General features: G+C 50.2%; 1 protein-coding gene across 1 annotated transcript in view; it reads right to left on the bottom strand.

Moving 5' to 3' along the window:
• LOC142312156 (uncharacterized) overlaps positions 1-19,444 on the bottom strand; it is a 186,704-nt gene that overhangs the window by 129,019 nt on the left and 38,241 nt on the right. Inside the window, 1 exon segment of the mRNA XM_075351058.1 lies at positions 2,770-2,791. Coding sequence (XP_075207173.1) covers positions 2,770-2,791 — 22 coding nt within the window.

The following is a 19,444-nucleotide window of genomic DNA, read 5'->3' as shown; positions in this document are numbered from 1 at the left end:
CTTGGCTGGTAATCCAATTTGTGGGGGATCCTACATTTTTTATTATTATTATTTATTGATAAACCATATATTTATATATAAAACCATCCTGGGGTGCCCTACATTTTGGATTATCAGCCAAGGTGAAGCTGTCAGCTGCGGTCTGCAGCCGTCTGTTTTACCCTAGCTGGCTGTCAAAAATATGGAGGACCCCAAGTCGTTTTTTAAAATTATTTATTTTTTGGCTACATGAAAGTCAATAAATGGTGCCAGCTTAGAATATGTAGGGAGGTGGGAAATCATGTATGTGATTGACATCCATTCATCCATCCTAGCTTTTTATGCTATGTGCCCACGATCAGGGTTTGTAACGCTTTGGGCGCAAAGTGTTTTCGCTGTGTCCAAAACGCTGTATTGTGCAGTACAAGTGCAGTGTAAGGATTTTTAGAAATCTCCTGCCCACTGTGCTTCTTTTCTCTGTAGCATAAACTGACCTGCGGCGCGGCTTCCTAAGCCTCAGCATGTCAATTTATGCTGCGGAGAGGACAGTGTTCTCCGCAGGGACAATAGAGCTAAAGTCCGCAGCAGCTTGAACCCGGATCGTGGGCACAGGCAGCTGCCTTCTCCTGTGGACAGCACTCGCATCTCCGCAGGAAGCCTGACACTGCGTACTAGACGCCGTGTCACCGGATCGTGGGCACATAGGCTAAAAGTGAGAAATTTGGCACTACAACATTTTTGTGAAGTACCTGTGTATTGAAAATGCTCACTATACCCTTCATTGAGGGGTATAGTTTGCAAAATGGGGTCACTTATGGCGGTTTCTGCTGTATAGGTACCCAAGGGGTCCTGCAAATGTGACATGGTACCCGCAATTTATTTAAACTTTTCCAAAATTCAAATGCTGCTCCTTCCGTTCCGAGCCCAACCGTTTGTTCAAACAGAGGTTTTTGGCCACATGTGGGGTATCCCTGCGCTCATAAGAAATTGGATAACAAATTGTTTCGTCTATGTTTTAGTGTTGCCTCTTGAAAAAGTGAGAAATGTGGTGCTAAAACAACATTTTTGTGAGAAAAAAAGAAAATTTTCAATATGACGACCTAAGGTTATCAGATTCTGTGAAGTACCTGTGGTTTCAAAATGCTTACTATATCCCTGGATAAAATCTTTAAGGGGTCTAATTTCCAGAATGGGGTTATTTGTGGGGGAGCTCCACTGTTTAGGCACCTCAGGAGCTCTCCAAACACGACATGTCGTCAGATGATGATTCCAGCCAATTTTACAGTCAAATGTCACTCCTTTCCTTTTGAGCCTAGCCATGCAAACAGTTAATTTCCAGAATGAGTTGATTTTCATGGCTCAACGTTATAAAATTCTTTGAAGCACCCGGGGGTTTAAGGTACTCACCGGACATCTCAATAAATATTCCTTGAGGGGTCTAGTTTCCAAAATGGGGTCACTTGTGGGTGATTTCTATTGTTTAGGTTCCTTAGGGGCCCTACATGCAACATGGTACCTGGAATCTTTTTCAGTCAAATTTGCTTTCCAAAATTCAAATATTGCTCCTTCCGTTCCCAGCTCTCCCATTTATCCATACAAAGCTTTCTGACTACATGTGAGATATCACCGCGCTCATAAGAAAGTGGGTAACAAATAGTGGTGTCCACTTTTTGGCGTTACCTCTTGAAACAATGAGAAATTTGGTGCTAAAGCAACATTTTTGTAAAAAAATAAAATTTTCAACAAGGACTAATGTTATCAAATTCTGTGAAGTACCTGTGAATTCAAAATGCTCACTGTACACCCCTATATAAAATCCATGAGGGGTCTAATTTCCAACATGGGGTCACTTGAGGGGGTTTCTGCTGTTTAGGTACCTTAGGGGACCGGCAAATGCGACATGGTGCCCACAATCTATTTCAGTCAAATTTGTGTTACAAAATTCAAATATTGCTTCTTCTGCTCCTCCTATTTGTCCAAACAGAGGTTTCTGACCACATGTGGGGTATCAGTGCGCTCAGAAGAAACTGGGGAACAAATTTTAAGGTCCATTTTGTTGTGTTCTTTCTTCTAAAAGTGAATACATTTGGGCTAGAGCAACATTTTAGGTAAAATGATCATTTTTATTTTTTTTCATTCCACATCGCTTTGGTTCCTGTGAAGCACCTGAAGGGTTAATAAACTTCTTAAATGTGGTTTTGAGTACTTTGAGAGGCGCAGTTTTCAGAATGGTCTCACTTTTGGGTATTTTCTGTCACCTAGGCCTCTCAGTCACTTCAAATGTGATGTGGTCCCTAAAAATAAATGGTTTTGTAAATTTTGATGGAAAAATGGGAAATTGCTGATGAATTTTGACCACTTCTAACTTCCTAACCCTAATTTTGTTTCAAAAATTGTGCTGGTGTAAAAGTAGACAAGTGGGAAATGTTACTTATGAACTATTTTGTGTCACATAGCTCTCTGGTTTAAGGGCATAAAAATTAAAAGTTTGTAAACTGCAACATTTTCAAAATTGTTGTCAAATTTCCGTTTTTTCACAAAAAAAGGCAAAATATATCGTCCTATATTTACAACTATCCTGAACTACAATATGTCACGAAAAAGCAATCTCAGAATTACTGGGATCCGCTGAAATGTTCCAGAGTTATAACCTCATAAAGTGACACTGATCAAAATTGCAAAAAACGGCCTGGTCATTAAAGGGGTTATCCGGCTTATTTTGAATTTTTTTTATTATCTCTCTATTGGGCTACATTGGGGCAGGTAAGTAGATAGAGACCACTTACCTGCCCTGTCAGCTCCTCTCCCCTGGCTCAGAGTGGTCATGTGACCGCTCCTGCCGCGATTTTGCTGCTTCCGGTCATTTCATGTCAACATGGGCAGGACCATGTTGACATGCAAATCTGGTAACAGCATATTGCCGCCCTGCTGGCCGGGTACAGTGTGTGAGTCCCCGCGCCCCTTCCCTGCACCCTCCCACACATTCCCCCCGCACCCCGTACTCTCCCCACAACCTCCCCCGGCACTGCTGTGGGGTCCGTAAGCTGAGGGGAGGGGCCTGCCTGCAGGTGCCGTGGTGTCACCGCCAGCACCGGGCCCCCTGCACAGGATCGCACATTCAAATGTATCAGCAGCATCTGTGATGCCGATACATTTGAAAGCACTGATGAGAGGAAGCGCAGCGCTGCTTCTCATCACTGTCCCGCTGTCAGTGTCTGACAGTTCAGGAAAGCGGTGACGTCACTACTGTGCTGATATGTCCAGACCAGACAGCGGACGAACGTGCAGGAGCGGCGGGGACCGAGGAGGGGTAAGTATGTATTCCCTCCATGTGTTCCCTATGGGGGTGGGGGTGGGGTCGGTGCAGAACGATGGTGGGGGGGGGGGGGTCGGTACAGAGCACCGTGTGTGTGTGTGGGGGAGGGTTGCAGAGCCCGATGTGTGTGTGGGGTGCAGAGCCCGATGTGTGTGTGGTGTGCAGAGCCTGATGTGTGTGTGTGGTGTGCAGAGCCCGATGTGTGTGTGGTGTGCAGAGCCCGATGTGTGTGTGTGGTGTGCAGAGCCCGATGTGTGTGGGGTGTGCAGAGCCCGATGTGTATGTGCGGTGCAGAGCCATATGTGAGTGTTGTTGTGCAGAGCCATATGTGAGTGTTGTGTGCAGAGCCCGATGTGTGTGTGTGACGCCAGGTAGTCACATACATAACAACATACAAACCCCCCCACCCTAGACAGTAACAACAGTCAGACAAAAACCCTTGTTGTCTCCCTCCAGGGCCTGATGTCCACACCAGGTGGGGCGGAGCCAGGCGGTTGGCCCCACCCACCAAGGAGTTCACAGGCCTGGAGGCGGGAAAAGTGTGAGATCAGTTTTGAAGGTGAAAGTGAGAGGAGTAAACACTGCAGGTGTCTGGGTAGGAGCCCAGGCACTGACAGCAAGGTTGGCAGATGGTGGTGGCAGTCTGCAGGAGTTGGTGGAACTCCGCAGAGCCGTAAGGACCGGGGTCGGGCGTTGGCCCGCCGGTACCGAACCGGGGAATGGAGTGAAGCTAAGCACACAGACAGGGCCATCGGACCCCGAGCAGGCTTGGAGCCGCCGTCAATAGTCAAATCTGAATGTGACAGGAACCCAAAGGGTTTCCTAACAACCAAGTCCCGATTGAAGGCAACAGTCCACACCGTGAGGATATACAGCCACCGCCACAGGCTAGAGATCCAAGCGCCAGCGGGCAAAACGGGCTCCTACGGCACCCATACGCCGGGGAGCGGACTACCGGTGGGCAACCACAGGAGTCAGAACATTCTAAAAGGTGCAGAGAAAGACATCCACCATCAGCCGTCCGGGGAGAGCACAACAACAACACTGCAGCCGACTGCGGGACCCGTCCATCCGGCCGCTTTTGGTTTACCAACGACTCTGTCAGTGATTGTCCGAGTGAGCACACCAGTGCCGTCCGGCACCACGCCACGCAGTCCCTGCACCCCAGCCATCCGGCCTCCCCGTTACACCACCGGGCCCCGGGATCATCAACCCCCCTAGCCACAGAGGGGACAACATCCTAGCTGCACCCTACCATCTCTCCCGGGATCCCCGTTACCAGCAGCGGTGGTGCCATCATCACCACGTCCCGTGGGTGGCATCACAAACGATCTCCCTAAACATACCACCCCCTTTTCACTCACGGGTGAGGAGCGCTGCTCGAGTCCCCGGGTCCGGTCCACCGCTCGAGCCACCGAGCAGCAGCAGAAGCCCCGGACCCGAGCATGGCGAGCGCGTCCCCTCCGCCTGCGACAACTTGGCGCTACGAACAGGATAGAACCGATCTACTTACCAGTAGAAGTGCGCCTTGTGGTCTCCGCCGGCGGTGTCCGAAAAATTTGAAGCGCCGCCATCTTTGGCGCGAAGATTTCCCGCTCGAGCATCTTCCCCGAGCAGGGAAGGCGCAAAAGCGAAGCCCCGCCCCCAAAGAGGAAGTGCTAGAAAGAACCAAGGGGGGGGCGGGTGAAAGCCTGCCTAAATGTAGCCGAGGGCATAAAAAGCGGGGACGCCAGGACTCTGCAACATATCTGGTTCCTGAAAGCCTGCCAGCAAGCATGTCCGTCTCGTCCGGTGATGCCGAGATTCCCGAGCCCACGCCAGGAACGGCGGCGTGGGTGGAAGCCCGGACCGCACAAATGTGCTGCCGCCTGCAAAATCAGGTCCAATTCTTGATGGAGCGCTGGGTGGCCGAGATGGAGGAAGTGGCGGCGGCTGTGCGGAGACGCGAGGTGGAGGCAGTGTTAGAGGAGCGGGTAAGCAACCCACGCCCGTGTCCGAGAAGGACCGGTCGCTGCGGCCGAGGGGCCCGGTCTGCGTCCGATCACCCTCCTGTCTCCCCCACCATCCGTACCGGTTGCTGTTGCCCCTCCACTCAGCCCGCTACCCCCAACATCGGTAGCGGAATCTAACCCGCCCGCCTCAGAGGACCGGCCTGTGGGCGTTGACCAAAGACGGCCCGTACCGATTCCACTGCTGTGGAAGGTCCCTATGGAGGTGCCCGTCCGTGGAGCGAAGCCGTCGGCCCCGGAGGCAGCCGCACCCGAGACCGTCCCAGCCCCGGCAGTTCGCCCGGCCGTGGAAGAACCGGCCGCTGCGGGCCCGAAGGCCCAACCGGTGAGGCCAGCTGTCCTTGAATCCAACGCCTCGGCTGAGGCTGCGCCGGGCCGCCACTGCAAAGCGGCAGTCCAGGCCAAGTCACCGCAGGACCCCCACAAGAGAGTACCGGTTGTGGCCGGTGTGGGCGCGGTCCAGCGGGGCCCGACCCGAGCGCAGGGGTATGCCAACTCCCCTTATTGGGACAGGGAGCCATGCCAGTTGGGCCGAGAAAATGCCGCCAGGGAGCAGCAGAGGGCTGAAGTGATGACGCGAGTTATCAAGGAGAAAGACGCTCTCCGCAATGTCACCTTTCGGGTGCGGGGCCCGATGTATGAAGGCCAAGTTCGGCAGTTTGACCCGCGAAGAGGGTTCGGCTTTATTTATGAACCGGGCCTGGAGGCCGAAGTGTTTGTGGCTCGCCGCGACGTGAACTCGCACCTCCCAACGGGCCACCCAGGTCGCGATCTGTTGCCAGGCGACCTGGTGACCTACACCCGACACTGCGGGGAGAGGGGCTGGTTCGCCCTGGACGTTAAACAGAGGGAAAGCCGCGGTGTGGAGATGCGGCCCCAGCCCCCTCCCCCACCGTGCCGTCTGGATGTCGAGCTGGAGGAGGTCCTTGATGAGTGTGACCTCAAGTAGTGGCAGCGGTCCACCGTTGTCACCAAAGTTGTCCCCGTTGGGACCCTCAGCACTTTGAATGAATGAATGAACATTAAATCAAATCGAGTTTTTCACCTGATTGTCTACCGTGATTATCCCGGCCGTCGCCGGCAACTTGTCCCCGGAGGGACCCTATGTGTTTTTACCGCCCACATGAGAAACTGCTCATGAACATGGCCGAGAACTAGCAGGCCACCCACGAACTTGTGGGTTTGTAAATAGTTTGGTGGGCTGGTTTCCATCCGTGCCGCCTCCGAAGAGGCAGATTGGAGGAAGGGCCTGCAGCAGAGCAGGCAGGGGCCCGGCCACCACAAGGACCGGTGTTATGATCTGGAACCATGGAAGACCACCACAAATCATTGGTAAAAGGTGAGAAGAGCATTGGCAACTAATCTGGCTGCCATCCCCTTGCTAACCATCACAACTAGAAGTAGCCGAGGGGTGAACTAACATCCTGTGCACCGCGAACCCAGCCGGAGAACTAACTATCCTAATGGAAGGAAAGATGAATAACTCTCTGCCTCAGAAAATAGACAAGAATAGCAAGCCCCCCACATTCAAAGACTGCGGTGATATAGGAAAAACACAATACACAGATAGATGACAGGATTAGCAAAAGGTGAGGCCCCCACTGACTAAAATAGGAAAGGACAGGAAAGGGGCTGATGGTGGCCAGAGAAAAACCCTGCAAACATCCAAGAACCTGATAGTACAAAAAGGCCCTCAGATCGCATGATCTGAACTCCGTCCTATACCAGGTGCTCTTGTCATACCAATGGACAGAAAACAAGAATCCTAACAAATTTCAACAAGCCACAAACACATGGACTTAAAGGAGCTTTACTCCAAACAGAACTGCAGGGAGTTCCCCAGCCAAGCAACTGAGGGGGAAAATCCCTGCATGCAAATAAACTGAAAACAACCACAGCAAAAGACAAACCCAGATAAGAGCAAAAGAACCAAACAATAAATAAAGAGCAAGCACTTATCTGGGGTAGATGTGGTGTGGAGCAGAATGAAGCAGGCTGGTGATACAAAGAACAACTGACATCCGGCATAGCCTGCTATCAGACCAGGATTTAAATAAGCAGAGAGTTAGCAAAGGAAACGCCCATTGCACAACACACCTGGTCCAAGTCCAAACCATTCCTGGCCACCAGAGGGAGCCTCCCAGCAGCTAAATCATAACTAACATTCACAACAGTACCCCCCCTTGAGGAGGGGTCACCGAACCCTCACCAACGCCACCGGGTCGCTCGGGATGAGCATGATGGAAGGTGCAAACCAACCTGTCCGCATGAATGTCAGACGCCACAACCCAAGAGTTATCCTCCTGCCCATAACCCTTCCATTTCACAAGGTACTGAAGCTGACGCCTACTGCGACGAGAATCCAGAATTTTTTCAACCTCATACTCCAGATCCCCTTGTACCAAAACAGGGTCAGGAGGCGCTGCTGCAGGAACTGTTGGCTCCACATTTTTCTTCAACAAGGACTTATGGAAGACATTGTGAATCTTAAATGACGCAGGCAGAGTCAAACGGAAAGATACAGGGTTGATAATCTCTGAAATCATATAAGGTCCAATAAATCTGGGCTTAAATTTAGGAGATGGAACTCTTATAGGAATATTTTTAGAGGACAACCACACCATGTCCCCTACTTTAAACCGGGGACCAACAGTCCGACGCAGGTTGGCAAACGTTTGGGCAGTTTCTTGGGACTTAAACAATTTATCCACTACCTGCCCCCAAATCTGCTGCATTCTGTTGTCCACCGAATCCACCCCTGGACAGTCAGACGCCTCAAGCTGTCCTGAGAGGAACCTAGGGTGATACCCAAAATTGCAGAAAAAGGGGGACACCAATGTGGTAGAGCTAGCTCTATTGTTAAGAGCAAATTCAGCCAAAGGCAAAAACGAAACCCAGTCATCCTGATCCGCAGAAACAAAACACCGTAAACAGGTCTCCAGGGTCTGGTTAGCCCTTTCAGTCTGACCGTTGGTCTGAGGATGAAACGTCGAGGAGAAAGACAGCTGAACACCCAATTTGGAGCAAAAAATCCTCCAAAACCTGGATACAAACTGCACCCCTCTGTCAGAAACAATGTTTTCGGGAATACCATGCAAACGAACAACATGTTGGAAAAACAAAGGCACCAACTCCGATGAAGACGGCAACTTAGATAGGGGAACCAAGTGGACCATCTTGGAGAATCTGTCACAGATCACCCAAATCACAGTCATTTTCTGAGAGACGGGAAGCTTTGAAATAAAATCCATAGACATGTGCGTCCAAGGTGTCTTAGGTACCGGCAAAGGCAATAATAGCCCACTAGAACGTGAACAACAGGGCTTGGACCTAGAACAAACTCCACACGACTGCACAAAACGACAGACATCCCAGGACAGGGAAGGCCACCAAAAAGAGCGTCTCACAAGATCCCGAGTACCAAAAATGCCAGGATAACCCGCCAAAATAGAGCAATGAACCTCAGAGACAACTCGGTCTCTCCATTGGTCCGGGACAAACAGTTTCCCTGTAGGACATCTCTTAGGTTTATCCCCCTGAAATTCCGCCAGTGCCAACCATAGATCAGGCGAAATAGCGAGAAAACTACACCATCATTCAGGATAGTAGACGGTTCGACAACCTCCAGTCAGCGCAGAAACTCCTGGAAAGGGCATCGGCCTTAACATTCTTGGTGCCCGTCAAAAAAGAGACCACAAAATTAAACTGGGTAAAAAACAAAGCCCACCTGGCCTGACGAGGATTCAACCTCTTGGCCGATTCCAGATAGATGAGGTTCTTGTGGTCCGTAAGCACCACAACTTGATACCTAGCCCCCTCCAACCAATGCCTCCACTCTTCAAATGCCCACTTCATAGCCAATAATTCCCGGTTCCCCACATCATAATTCCGTTCAGAAGGAGCAAACTTCCGAGAGAAAAAAGCACAGGGCTTAAGTTTACCCGAAGTAGCGTCTCGTTGAGACAGAACAGCACCTGCTCCGATCTCTGAGGCATCGATCTCAACTTGAAATGGGCGAGACACATCAGGTTGCTGCAGAACTGGGGCAGAAGTGAATCGCCTTTTAAGCTCCTGGAAGGCCACAATTGCCTCTGGGGTCCAATGCTCAGCATCAGCTCCCTTCTTTGTCAAATCTGTCAGAGGTTTGACAATGGCAGAAAAATTGGCTATAAATTTACGGTAAAAATTAGCAAACCCCCAAAACCGCTGCAGGGATTTTAGAGAAGTCGGTTGCACCCAGTCGTAAATAGCCTGAACCTTAACCGGGTCCATTTCGATAGCTGAGGGAGACAAGATGAAGCCCAAAAAGGAAATCCTTTGCACCCCAAAGAGGCACTTTGACCCCTTAACGTACAGTGCATTATCCTTAAGTATCTGAAAAACAGCCCGTACTTGCCCAACATGAGAGTTCCAATCATCAAAAAAAAAAAAAATGAAGATGTCATCGAAATACACAATCAAAAATTTACCAATAAGGTCCCAAAAAATATCATTCATGAAGGCCTGGAAGACGGAGGGTGCATTAGTGAGCCCAAAAGGCACCACTAGGTACTCAAAATGCCCCTCAGGAGTATTAAAAGCCGTCTTCCATTCATCACCCTCCTTAATACGGATGAGATTATACGCACCCTTGAGATCCAGTTTCGTAAACCATTTGGCACTCTTCACTCTAGAGAACAGATCAGACATCAGAGGCAAAGGGTACTGATATTTGACCGTAATTTTATTAAGAAGACGGTAATCAATACAAGGCCTCAACGACCCATCTTTCTTAGCAACAAAGAAGAAGCCGGCCCCCAAAGGAGGAGATGAGGGCCGAATATGCCCCTTCTCCAATGATTCCCTGATGTATGACCGCATGGCATCATATTCGGGCACAGACAAGTTGAAAATCCGCCCCTTGGGAAATTTACAACCGGGCACCAACTCAATGGCACGGTCACAGTCCCGGTGTGGGGGCAGGAACCAGATTCCTGGTCATTAAATACATCACGGAAATCAGGCAAGAAGGCCGGAACATCAACTGCCTGAGCAGACGTGGACGACACGGAAAGGTCCTGATGCAAACCTTGACAACCCCAACTAGCTACTGACAATGATCTCCAGTCAAGAACCGGATTATGGGTCTGCAACCACGGAAATCCCAGTACCAAGGTATCCTGTAGATTATGCAATACTAAAAATTTACAAGTTTCCTGATGCGCTGGTGCAACTCTCATAGGCACCAGGGTCCAAAATTGGGGTTTATGTTCTGCCAAAGGGGTAGCATCAATGCCCCTTAAAGGAATAGGAGTTTGCAAAGGAACCATGGGGAAACCACAATCCCTAGCAAACCCAAAATCCATCAAATTGAGCGCTGCCCCTGAGTCCACAAAGGCAAAAGCAGAAAAGGAAAACAATGAGCAAATCAATGTGACAGACAAAAGAAACTTTGGTTGCAAAGAACCCACAGTAACAGAAGTAGCCAATCTCCTTTCACGTTCAGGGCAGACAGAGATGTTATGAGAAGCGTCTCCACAATAGAAGCACAGTCTATTCTTCCGTCTGAACCCCTGCCGACTAGTATTAGAAAGGACCCTATCACACTCCATAGGCTCCAAAGGCTGTTCCACAGGCACAAAACTAGCAGGTATCTTCCTGCGCTCACGTAACCGTCTATCAATCGGAATGGCCAAGGTCATAGAGGCATCAAGACCAGAAGGGACGGGGAATCCTACCATTACATCCTTCACAGAATCAGCAACACCCTTCCGAAAAAGAGCCGCAAGCGCATCATCATTCCATGTGGTAAGGACTGCCCACTTTCGAAATTTCTGACAAAACGTTTCTGCAGAATCCAAACCCTGAGTTAAGGACAACAAGAATTTTTCTGCTTGGTCCACAATACTGGGTTCGTCATAAAATAAACCCAAGGCCTGAAAAAAGGTGTCCATATCACTGAGAATCGGATCATCAGACGCTAACGAGAAGGCCCAGTCCTGAGGGTCACCACGCAGTAAGGAGATGACAATCTTAACCTGCTGTACGGGATTCCCTGAGGACTTACGGCGCAGGTCAAAAAATAATTTACAATTATTTTTGAAGCTCAAAAATCTCGACCTATCTCCCGAAAAAAATTCAGGAACGGGAATCTTAGGCTCTGCAAGGGGAGTCTGTGCAAGATAAGACTCTATACGACGAACCTTAGCATCAAGATGAGCAACACGCTCACCCAATTCATCCATGCTAGAAAAAAGAAAACTTCCACGGAACCCAAAAAAGAAGAGGAAAAACACCAAAAAAAAATAAATAAATTTTCCTCAGCAGACTTTTTTTTCCCTTCTTAAGAGTACCCCTCCTTAAATTTGTTGGCCGGATGTACTGTTATGATCCGGAACCATGGAAGACCACCACAAATCATTTGTAAAAGGTGACAAGAGCATTGGCAACTAATCTGGCCGCCATCCCCTTACTAACCATCACAACTAGAAGTAGCCAGGGGTGAACTAACATCCTGTGCACCGCGAACCCAGCCGGACAACTAACTATCCTAAAGGAAGGAAAGATGAATAACTCTCTACCTCAGAAAATAGACAAGAATAGCAAGCCCCCCACATTCAAAGACTACGGTGATATAGGAAAAACACAATACACAGATAGATGACAGGATTAGCAAAAGGTGAGGCACCCACTGACTAAAATAGGAAAGGACAGGAAAGGGGCTGATGGTGGCCAGAGAAAAACCCTACAAAATTCCAAATTCCTGATAGTACAAAAAGGTCCTCAGATCGCACGATCTGAACTCCATCCTATACCAGGTGCTCTTGTCATACCAATGAACAGAAAACAAGAATTCTAACAAATTTCAACAAGCCACAAACACATGGACTTAAAGGAGCTATACTCCAAACAGAACTGCAGGGAGTTCCCCAGCCAAGCAGCTGAGGGGGAGAATCCCTGCATGCAAATAAACTGAAAATAACCACAGCAAAAGACAAACCCAAATAAGAGCAAAAGAACCAAACAATAAATAAAGAGCAAGCACTTATCTGGGGTAGATGTGGTGTGGAGCAGAATGAAGCAGGCTGGTGATACAAAGAACAACTGACATCCAGCATAGCCTGCTATCAGACCAGGATTTAAATAAGCAGAGAGTTAGCAAAGGAAACGCCCATTGCACAACACACCTGGTCCAAGTCCAAACCATTCCTGGCCACCAGAGGGAGCCTCCCACCAGCCAAAAGATAACTAACATTTACAACAGACCGGTGGCCATCCTCCGGGGGTCAGGGGCCCCCCGAGACACCGTACCCGTTCCCGCTCGGGTAACCTGGACCAGGACTGGGGAAGAGGGGTGCTGCCCGTTTCTTAGGGGCAGCATCAAGGATCAGGTTATTTGGGTGGGAGAGCGGATGACCACGAACCCGTCCGTTTAATAAAAATGTTCAATATTTGAAACGTTAAAGCACTGCACCTATCGTAAGGGAAGACTTGAAAATATACGTATGTTGAATGTTTTCATATGTTAATTTATCTTTTACAGTTTGAAAAATAAAACCGGTGATGGATGGGCAGCCCGCGGACGGTCTGCATTTTACCAAGAAGGAGTGTGACGCCATGGACTAGCCAGGTAGTCACATACATAACAACATACGCACACCCCCACCCTAGACAGTAACAACAGTCAGACAAAAACCCTTGTTGCCTCCCTCCAGAGCTTGATGTCCACACCAGGTGGGGCGGAGCCTGGCGGTTGGCCCCACCCACCAAGGAGTTCACAGGCCTGGAGGCGGGAAAAGCGTGAGATCAGTTTTGGAGGTGAAAGTGAGAGGAGTAAACACTGCAGGTGTCTGGGTAGGAGCCCAGGCACTGACAGCAAGGTTGGCAGACGGTGGTGGCCGTCTGCAGGAGTTGGTGGAACTCTGCAGAGCCGTAAGGACCGGGGTCGGGCGTTGGCCCGTCGGTACCGAACCGGGGAACGGAGTGAAGCTAAGCACACAGACAGGGCCATCGGACCCCGACCAGGCTTGGAGCCGCCGTCAATAGTCAAATCCGAATGTGACAGGAACCCCAGGGGTTTCCTAACAACTAAGTCCCGATTGAAGGCAACAGTCCACACCGTGAGGATATACAGCCACTGCCACAGGCTAGAGATCTAGAGATCCAAGGGCCAGCGCCTGCGGGCAAAACGGGCTCCTACGACACCCATACGCCGGGGAGCGGACTACCGGTGGGCAACCACAGGAGTCAGAACATTCTAAAAGGTGCAGGGAAAGACAGCCATCATCAGCCGTACGGGAAGAGCACAACTACAACACTGCAGCCGGCTGCGGGACCCGTCCATCTGGCCGCTTTTGGTTTACCAACGACTCTGTCAGTGATTGTCTGAGTGAGCACACCAGTGCCATCCGGCAACGCCCCGCGCAGTCCCTGCACCCCAGCCATCTGACCTCCCCGTTACACCACCGGGCCCCGGGATCATCAACCCCCCTACCCACGGAGGGGACAACATCCTAGCTGCACCCTACCATCTCTCCCGGGATCCCCGTTACCAGCAGCGGTGGTGCCATCATCACCATGTCCCGTGGGTGGCATCACGAACAATCTCCCTAAACATACCACCCCCTTTTCACTCACGGGTGAGGAGCGCTGCTCGAGTCCCCGGGTCCGGTCCACCGATCGTGCCACCGAGCAGCAGCAGCGGAGGCCCCGTACCCGAGCGTGGCGAGCACGTCCCCTCCACCCGCAACATGTGCGGTGCAGAGCCCTATGTGTGTGTGCGATGCAGAGCCCTATGTGTGTGCGCGGTGCAGAGCCCTATGTGTGTGTGCGGTCCAGAGCCCTGTGTGTGTGTGTGTGCGGTGCAGAGCCCTGTGTGTGTGTGTGCGGTGCAGAGCCCTGTGTGTGTGTGCGGTGCAGAGCCCTGTGTGTGTGTGCGGTGCAGAGTCCTTTGTGTGTGTGGGGTGCAGAGCCCTATGTGTGTGTGGGATGCAGAGCCCTATGTGTGTGTGGGATGCAGAGCCCTATGTGTGTGTGGGATGCAGAGCCCTATGTGTGTGTGGGGTGTAGAGCCCTATGTGTGTGTGCAGTGCAGAGCCCGGTGTGTGTGTGTGTGTGTGTGCAGTGCAGAGCCCAATGTGTGTGTGCAGTGCAGAGCCCAATGTGTGTGTGCAGTGCAGAGCCCAATGTGTGTGTGCAGTGCAGAGCCCAATGTGTGTGTGCAATGTGGGGCTGTTAGTTCCAATGCTGTAGTGATAACAGGTCAGTGCTGGCCAGAATACTGACAGGGAATGTGTGTGCAGGTGGCGGGCAGAGGGCGGGGCTGGACACTGAGGCCGGGCGGTGCCAGCTGTGACTGGGAGGTTTAGCACAGGAAGTTATCATGTTTACTGGAGCAGAATGTAAACAAAGAGCTGCAGAGAATAAAGGGATAATTCAAGAGGAACATCCTTTAAAGGGGTGGTTCACCCATATTTTTTATTTTCTAGATCGATATTATATTGAGAAACAAAGTTTCTCTCAAATACCTTATGTTGGCAATAGTGCCTGTGAGAGGCGCTATTGCAGACCGCTGTTCCCCGCTCCGTGACCTTGGGGATCCTGTGACGTCACATCAAGTTTCTGATCACGTATCATCACCGCGGCCGGCCCCAGTCTTCATGAGTCACTGGGCTGTGGGCAGTGTTTCACCGCTCATTACAGACCAGTGTGTCTCGTGGATTTATATATTAGGGGGTGGGGATGGTCATACTATATTGTAGGGGTATGGGGGGATTTATATATTAGTGGGTGGGGGGGTCATACCATATTGTGGGGGGATGGGGGGATTTATATATTAGCGGGTGGGGGTGGGGTCCTACCATATAGTGGGGGGATGGGGGGATGGGGGGAATTTATATATTAGGGGGTGAGGAGGGTCATAACATATTATGGGCGAAAGGGTGGTACCATATGGGGGGTATTGGAATATTAAAATATGTATAAAGAAGGGGGCAGCATACTATGAGAACAATAAGTACTTCATCACTTCCGGCCTCTCATAGTTGGGGAGGTCTGTATCTCTCATAGGAAAAGGAACAAAAACCTCACGATTCATACAAATCAGCAAGAGAAAAACACCAAGAAAGTCTCAGAGCTGAAGGGGTTAATGCCCCCTGCCCCAGTAATGGGGAATCTCCACATACCTCCACCTGCAGAGCCACACGGTAGATGCTAGAATGTATGGGCTCCTTCCAGGTATGACGTCATTTCAACACGCCCCTATCACATGATTATGGTGGACGACAGAAAACATCACCACTCCCACTGACCAAACTAGTCACGCCCACTAACCTGGAAGGCGCACGTACATTCTAGGCTCAACCCACTACCTATATGGTAACGGCTAAATGCCTGTTAGAGGGACCTGTACTGACCAAGCCGGTCTTTGCCACTGGGATTTAGCCGCACACTAGACTTATGGCTGTTTACAGGACCTGTGATGATGTTACATGGAGGGGAGGAGTCAGGGGTCACATGGTCAGCTCCTCAGCGTGTGCAGTAGTGATGGGAAATCTAGTTCATTTTGGTGATTAGTTCACCATGAACTAGTTCACTGAAAAGATTAGTTCAAAAGATTAGCTCATTTAGTTCATCTAGTTCAGTATTTCTCTCCACTCTATCCTGAGGAGCTGATAGGAAATGCATCATGTGACCTGTGAACTAAATGAACTATATGAGCTGCTGAACTGAATGTTCTACTGAGAATGAATCAGGACAGCCTAGTTCAGTCTGATGCATCTCACTGAGCCCAGCAGCGCCCCATGTGTAGAGTGTAGAGTACTGACCCATAATGAACGTGTATGAGGGAGTGAGGAGCAGTTCAGCAGCCACCATTTTGAGAACAGAACAGGAGACAGTGGTAAAGATTTTAGCAAGACTGATCTAGGCTACAGGAGGGTGATCCTCTACAGGAGGCTGATCCTATCACACAGACAGGTGAGGGGCATGAACCACACACAGAAAAACTCTCTCTCATACATACACATGAGCTGTGTCTGTCTACTGTGCAATTTCAGTATTCATTAATATTATTATTACTATTATATTTATATTTGATGTGTGGTATAGTGTTACTCCCTTCTTTTCCAGCATCAGGAGCTATAAAGAGCCAGTGTGAGGGCAGGAGCCTCCTGGAGCTGTAGAGGAATCACTCTCTGTCTCCTCACACTGCTGTTTAGTTCAGTTTTTCTCTCCACCCTGTCCTATGAGCTGACAGGAAATGCATCATGTGACCTGTGAACTAGATGAACTAGATGAGCTGCTGAACTAAATGTTCTACTGAGAATGACTCAGGACAGTCTAGTTCAGTCTGATGCATCTCACTGAGCCCAGCAGCGCCCCATGTGGTAGTGTAGAGCACTGACCCATAATGAATGTGGATGAGGGAGCTGAGGAGCAGTTCAGCAGCCACCATTTTGAGAACAGAACAGGAGACAGTGGTAAAGTTTTTAGCAAGACTGATCTTCTAGACTACAGGAGGCTGATCCTCTACAGGAGGCTGATCCTCTACAGGAGGCTGATCCTATCACACAGACAGGTGAGGGGCATAAACCACACACAGAAAAACTCTCTCATACACACATATGAGCTGTGTCTGTCTACTGTGCAATTTCAGTTTTTATTAATATTATTATTACTATTATATTTGTATTTGATGTGTGCTAGTGTTTTACTACCTTCAAGTGTGAGAGCAGGATCTCCTGGAGCTGTAGAGGATCACTGTCTGTCTCCTCCCACTCTAGTTCATAATGAACTAATCTCTGTCAGGATGGTGAACTAGATGAACTAGTTCACTCTGAAGATTAGTTCATTTTGAACTACTCACTCACGAACTACCCATCACTAGTGTGCAGTGCTGGGTGTCATGGGGCTGGATGAGGGGAGGTTATGTGTGGGGTCAGGAGGGGTTTACATATATATATGGATGTAGCAGAACCGTGTGTGTACGAAGTGTACAGAGCAGAGCCGTGTGTGTACGAGGTGTACAGAGCGGAGCCGTGTGTGTACGAGGTGTACGGAGCGGAGCCGTGTGTGTACGGAGCAGAGCCATGTGTGTACGAGGTGTACGGAGCGGAGCCGTGTCTGTACAAGGTGTACGGAGCGGAGCCGTGTGTGTACGAGGTGTACGGAGCAGAGTCGTGTGTGTACGAGGTGTACGGAGCAGAGTCGTGTGTGTACGAGGTGTACAGAGCGGAGCCGTGGGTGTACGGAGCAGAGCCGTGTGTGTACGAGGTGTACGGAGCAGAGCCGTGTGTGTACGAGGTGTACGGAGCGGAGCCGTGTGTGTACGACGTGTACAGAGCTCTGTGTGTACGGAGCGGAGCCATGGGTGAACGAGGTGTACGGTGCGGAACCGTGTGTGTACGAGGTGTACGGTGCGGAACCGTGTGTGTACGAGGTGTACGGAGCTGTGTGTGTACGGAGCGGAGCCGTGTGTGAACGAGGTGTACGGTGCTGAACCGTGTGTGTACGAGGTGTACGGTGCGGAGCCGTGTGTGTACAAGGTGTACGGTGCGGAGCCGTGTGTGTACGAGGTACGGTGCGGAGCCGTGTGTGTACGAGGTGTATGGAGCGGAGATGTTTGTGTGTACGGAGCGAAGCCGCTAGTTTATGGAGCAGAGCCACATGTGTACAAAGTATAGGCGGCCGTGTAGGGTCTCAATTTGTATATAGGGGGTGTGCAGGGGCTCATACTGTATATAGTTACTATGTGGGGGCTCATACTGTATATAGGGGAGCTGTGTATAGTGCGCGTGTGTGTATGCGTATGTGGCTCCCTTGAGGCTTTCGTCTCCACAGAGGTACTGCACCTCAGCCAGAGGTGTGGTATCCCATCCTGGGTAAGAAAGGGGTCATCTACCAGTTCACAGACAAAACCTGCACACACCAATTGTTAGGTCACACACCGGGTCAGGGTTTAAGGTAGGTACTCCATTAATGCTGAGAAGCAGGCACCAGTATTCCGGGTTATGGAGCCTTAAGTCCTATTCACTGTCCTGAAGGGGTGGAGCCTAGCAGAGGGAGTGTGGGAGGAGTCAGTTGGAGATCTGGTTAGAACCAGCCAGGTCTAGTCAGAGGGAGTTTTCAGTCAAAGTGACTGACAGTTGACAGGAGTCAGTCAGTGAGAAAGAGTCCAGTCAGAAGGAGGAGTAAGAGACTGAGATTTATGGTGAAGACCCTGGGGTTCGGCTAGACCCAGGTAACACAGAGAGAAGGGGTTCCAGAGTGCCACGGATGTGCGAGAGGCCTCCGTGGGCTTGTTCCACCAAAAACACCGGGGTGGAGGAATCTGGCTGCAATATCGGGGACGGTCCCTAGGCAAAAGGAAGAAAAATACAGTGTTTCTTTTAGCAATCCGATGGCCCGGGCGATTGCTGTAGGCACCCGAGGCCATAACCTGTCACCCATCCTCTGCAAGGGAGGCTTAAAAAGGAGTCTGTCTTCTCCTGCTGACTATAGCTTTTGCTAATCCGGTCCTTGTGCTGTTGTGTTCCAGTTGCTAGTGATTTACTGCGTGTTGCTTGGGGTGCTGTGGTAATCCTCTCATCATCCGGTTATTTCCTCCCTGATGTTTATTTCCTCCTTATCACGTATTGCTTGATATCTCCGTGTATGGTAGTTGTGTGATAGTTTTTGGTTTCCCCGTTTGTCGATGTCTGTGGGTTCAGCCACTCCTCTCCCAGTCCTCACATAGGGTGGCGGAGTGGTGGTATAAGATCAAGGCTTGCCAGGAGCAGGGCAAGAAAGGCGACCCAGACATTTTCACCATTAAAGGTATCTCTAGGATTAGGGATCCGCTAGGGCTCCCTAGCCTGAGGGCCAACCTAGGAGCCCCGGTGCCCTATAATGTCCCCTTATACCCCGTGATATTATAGTCAGGCCAACCTTTTCATGTTAGTCTTGCTACTACAGCATGGACCTGGTTACTGTCCTAGCAAGACTATTGCATACCATCCCTCTTCAGGGGCCTGAGTTAAGGGAGGCAGTATAGCAGCATGCTCAGCCCATTACACCTGAGCAATCTGTCCAGCTCACTGGACTGTCTGATCCTTAGGCTACATTCACATAACCATTCCGTCTTTGTGGTCCGCAAAACACGGTCCGTTTTCCTCATGGATGC

The sequence above is a fragment of the Anomaloglossus baeobatrachus genome, chromosome 5, assembly GCF_048569485.1.
Source record: "Anomaloglossus baeobatrachus isolate aAnoBae1 chromosome 5, aAnoBae1.hap1, whole genome shotgun sequence".
NCBI lineage: Eukaryota > Metazoa > Chordata > Amphibia > Anura > Aromobatidae > Anomaloglossus > Anomaloglossus baeobatrachus.
The sequence above is the reverse complement of the archived record's forward strand: the minus strand, read 5'-3'. Positions and strand labels throughout refer to the sequence as shown.